This window comes from Dendrobium catenatum, unplaced genomic scaffold, assembly GCF_001605985.2.
Source record: "Dendrobium catenatum unplaced genomic scaffold, ASM160598v2 original_scaffold_213908, whole genome shotgun sequence".
Lineage (NCBI taxonomy): Eukaryota > Viridiplantae > Streptophyta > Magnoliopsida > Asparagales > Orchidaceae > Dendrobium > Dendrobium catenatum.
The window spans coordinates 1-2,611 of NW_021532318.1; the positions used below are offsets into that span (position 1 = coordinate 1).

The window sequence follows — 2,611 nt, forward strand, 5'->3', positions numbered from 1 at the left end:
TGATTGTCAAAAACTAACATAAGAAGAGAAAAATCATACATGATAGGGTAATCTTTCGAGCAATAACATTAATGTAATTTAAATATTAGGAAGTTATTTGAATAAATTAAATGTAAAAAAATATGTGCAATATATGTAAATACATAAAAATTCAGTGGTATGTAGGTAAATTCATTATTATAAAAAAAAAAATCCATATTAGCAGCACATATTTACAAAAAGTTCAGAAGTTCAAGCATACCATGCTGAGTGCAGATTATTACATATCACTTGGATACATACGAAATATTTGGATTATTAGTTCCAGATGTTTTGTCTTCTGCAATCAGCACAAATGTTAAAGAATCAAACTGGATGTCCACAAACCATATAGGGAAAGGTGTTAGCTATTGTTGCTATAGCGTCAATAAGCCACTAGCAAGATTCCTGCGCACTTCCACTTCGTTTCATGTACTTCCCCAAAGAATCATTCTTACTAATTCGATTTAGAAACTACAACTAAAAATTCCAATTTAAGCACTTAAAAGTTAAAACCATTATTGCAACAAGAAATTATAATTAAGATTCTAATATTTGTCCAGCTGAATTTAGAAATGTATTTGTATTTAATGTAAAATTAGAAATGGAAGTGAAGTAATGAAACAAATATATACATGGCTGGTGATTTGAAATGTGCGACGTGGATTTCAGAAGGCATGCCAAAATACTTGCTTAGAAAAAATAAAACTATAAAATATTAGAGAGAGTAGGCATTGAAGAAAAAATATCTGGAAATTGCAGCATGTTTAGTTTACTTGATTTCTGAATTCTTTTTTTTTTGCTCTTAGGCTATTTAACTAAGTAGTTTAACAATGGTGATAAAAACAAGGAGAATGAAAGTTGCCTACAAATAAATTTATAGTTTGAAGAATAAATGAAATCCACGCAATCTCATAGCAAGTTCAGAATTAAAAAGAAATAAAAAAATAGAGAAAAGAGATGGCCCTTGGGTGCCTATTCCACCTGTTTCCTGTCGAGTTGAACATATTTGGCAACTGCACCATATGCAAAATTATCAATGTTTACAAAATTTGAACCAGCAAAATCCAAAACTGCCCCGTCCTCAAGGCAAATTCCAACATGGCCGATGTAAGGAGCCAGCCATGAGATAATTGGAAGGGGAGTCCAAACTATGCAGCAAGGAAACCTTCCCTTCTTTGGATTCATTTCATCAAGCGGCCACAGATCATTGAGCGACCTACTGAAATTCCCATCTTCACAATCAACACTAGCAGCTTTAAGCTCCATCAAGGAAACTGGGTCCAGGGATATCAAACTCTCTACAAATTACTCAACATGATTATGCAATACAGTCCAAGATGCTGCTTAAGCATGGAACAAACACTTGGCACTGAAAGAACAAATAAACCATAAGAAATTAATTAATCAAACGCACTGAAGATTCCATATCCTGAACGAACATAAGAAGAATTGGTTGATTACAAGCTTTAAAACAGTATTACTTCAGAACATGAAGACAGTCTCCAAATTCAAGAGTGAATTTTCCTTCTAAATCCATTGGGCAGGTTATTGCAGTATAATAAAAAATAGAACCACGTATTGGCACAATCGTCACTCTTTGCAGTTTTGGCAAATTCAACGTGTTTAATGAATCTTGCAGTATGCCGACCACAAATTTGCAAATGAAAATTAATAAAGTGCACCTAACTGTTCTTTGGGACATAAACTCATTACTGCACACCAAAAAAATGCATTGGACATCAAGTCGCAAATTTTATAAAGTAGGGGCCATGGATTCAGTAAAAGGAAGAATTCCTAACATAGACCCAAAAATAACATATAAATCTCACAAGATACTTTAGCAAAATATATTTTAAATGTACAAGTAAATAATGAAAGAATTTCACATAACAATCTAGATTATCATCACCAATTCGCCACCATCATGTTTTGCCTTATCCAAGTTACTTGAGCTAAGCATTATGAATTGTTCATTAACACTTAACACGGTTGACCGCCCGTGGTTAAATTGAAGCATTCATAAGTTCATCTGCACTTCTTGGCATATTATCCTTGGTCGTCCTTTTCTCTTTCATATTAGTTTCATGGTGGTTCTACCCATGATTTAGAAGGCCAAAATTAAAAATTATGTATTCACTAATTAATGTATACTCAAAATTTTTATATATAATTATAAATCCCTTACATAATGTTAATTTACATAATTCTAATTTCTCGCTTTAAAATCCTTGTCGCCTAATATGTGAATGTGAGCTGTCAATAGCATTCTTGAGGGTGCATTAATTTGAAAATCAATGACAAGTCCATCCATGACAAATTTAAGAGGATAGAAAATAAAAATTGAACCTTGATAATACATCATTCATAATGTCTTCATTTTCTAATATGAATAGTTGACCTCTATATATATTTCACAGTCGATGCAAGTGAAGGCAATGAGAAAGATGACCAACCAACACAACGTCACTCATCATCATACGTAATGAGCATTGAAGCACCTTGCTCATCGTTGAAATCACACAAACTTTGTCCTTTTGCAAAACAGATTGCACCGATACATTCAAGACACTAAATTTATCAAGGAAGAGCA

At 32.7% G+C, this 2,611-nt stretch overlaps 1 protein-coding gene across 1 annotated transcript; it reads right to left on the bottom strand.

Annotated features, from left to right (window-relative positions):
* Positions 1–7: 7 nt before the first annotated feature.
* LOC114578910 (protein REVERSION-TO-ETHYLENE SENSITIVITY1-like) lies at positions 8–2,599 on the bottom strand. Its single transcript, XM_028692509.1, has 2 exons — positions 1,003–2,599; positions 8–319 (listed from the first exon to the last, which is right to left on the bottom strand). The coding sequence occupies exons 1-2, from the start codon at positions 1,285–1,287 to the stop codon at positions 260–262; spliced, it is 345 nt and encodes a 114-aa protein (XP_028548342.1). The 5' UTR covers positions 1,288–2,599; the 3' UTR covers positions 8–259.
* Between the last annotated feature and the right edge of the window lie 12 nt (positions 2,600–2,611).